Source organism: Habropoda laboriosa, unplaced genomic scaffold, assembly GCF_001263275.1.
Source record: "Habropoda laboriosa isolate 0110345459 unplaced genomic scaffold, ASM126327v1 scaffold111, whole genome shotgun sequence".
Taxonomy (NCBI): Eukaryota; Metazoa; Arthropoda; class Insecta; order Hymenoptera; family Apidae; genus Habropoda; species Habropoda laboriosa.
In genome coordinates this window covers 1,294,555-1,295,560 of record NW_017100293.1, presented here as the reverse complement: position 1 = coordinate 1,295,560, position 1,006 = coordinate 1,294,555, and the positions used below count along the sequence as shown (strand labels likewise).

General features: G+C 46.9%; 1 protein-coding gene across 1 annotated transcript in view; it reads right to left on the bottom strand.

Moving 5' to 3' along the window:
* The window catches only part of LOC108573842 (dynein beta chain, ciliary-like), a 25,279-nt gene extending 24,616 nt beyond the window's left edge, over nt 1-663 (bottom strand). Inside the window, 3 exon segments of the mRNA XM_017936319.1 lie at nt 1-26; nt 125-357; nt 426-663. Of these exon segments, the coding sequence (XP_017791808.1) occupies nt 1-26; nt 125-357; nt 426-663 (497 nt within the window).
* Nucleotides 664-1,006: the final 343 nt, after the last annotated feature.

Here is a 1,006-nt window from a genome sequence, read left to right as displayed (position 1 = left end):
GTCCTTCCGTTCACCTGTCCTTTCACCTGGTACATCAATCGAAGACATCAAAGAAAACTAAAAAAATCCTCAATCCATTCAAACTACTCCTTCTCCCACAGAAATGTCTAAAAATGAACTTTACTTGGTACAAAGTACCACGAAGAGCATGCACATGTCTAGAAATATCCTGAAGAGCGACGTCAGGCAGATCCTTGTGATTCTCCGATTTGCTCAGAAGAGGAGCAAACACGTTATCCACCAAAGTAGCCAACTGATCGACGATTCTCGATGAAAGATCTCCCAGTATTAGCATAGAAGAACAAGCTTCCTTCTCCTTGGACAACGGTGTCTGTCTCACCTTCACAGCAAATATGCCTGCGTAAAAAATCCAGAAAGTAACCTTCAGCTTGAGTAAACAGAAAAATTCCCTTTGTCGTACTCACCTTTGGTCCTCTGACAAGGTATGGGAAAAGACGAGGAAGCGACCAATTGTGCGTTCGGCGTGAGGACAACGAACAACGCGGCTGGCAGAGGATTATCCAGGAAATCCAACACAGAGTTTCTGTATTCCTCGGTGAGCAGCAACCTGGCCCATTTTTCCGGCTTCAGTTTCAGCGACTTTTGCACGAAACCTCCGATGTACTCCAGTCGAAAATCCGTCGGCCCGTCGGCTGTTGCCATTTCTGTGTTCGCACAGTCGCGAAGAAAATCTCATAGAAGTGTGAGTTTTTTGTCACGGGAGAAAAAGGAACGAAGAGTGTAATTCTAGTAAAGAAGAAAAGGTACTTTCCGGTGGAGAAGACGACGGTTTATGGGTCTCGCGACGCGATCAAAGTTGGAGGGTGGTACTAGGTAGCGTATAATTCAGGATAGAAAATATGCGAAACATGGCGGTGGCGAGGGAATAAAAGGGGGGTGGTGGTGGTAAAAATGCCAATCGTTTTGTGGCGGTCGTGCAAGCAGGTCAAGAGACCAGGCACCGACTGAGACCAACAGAACGACGACGACGGTTCTGGCATTGGCC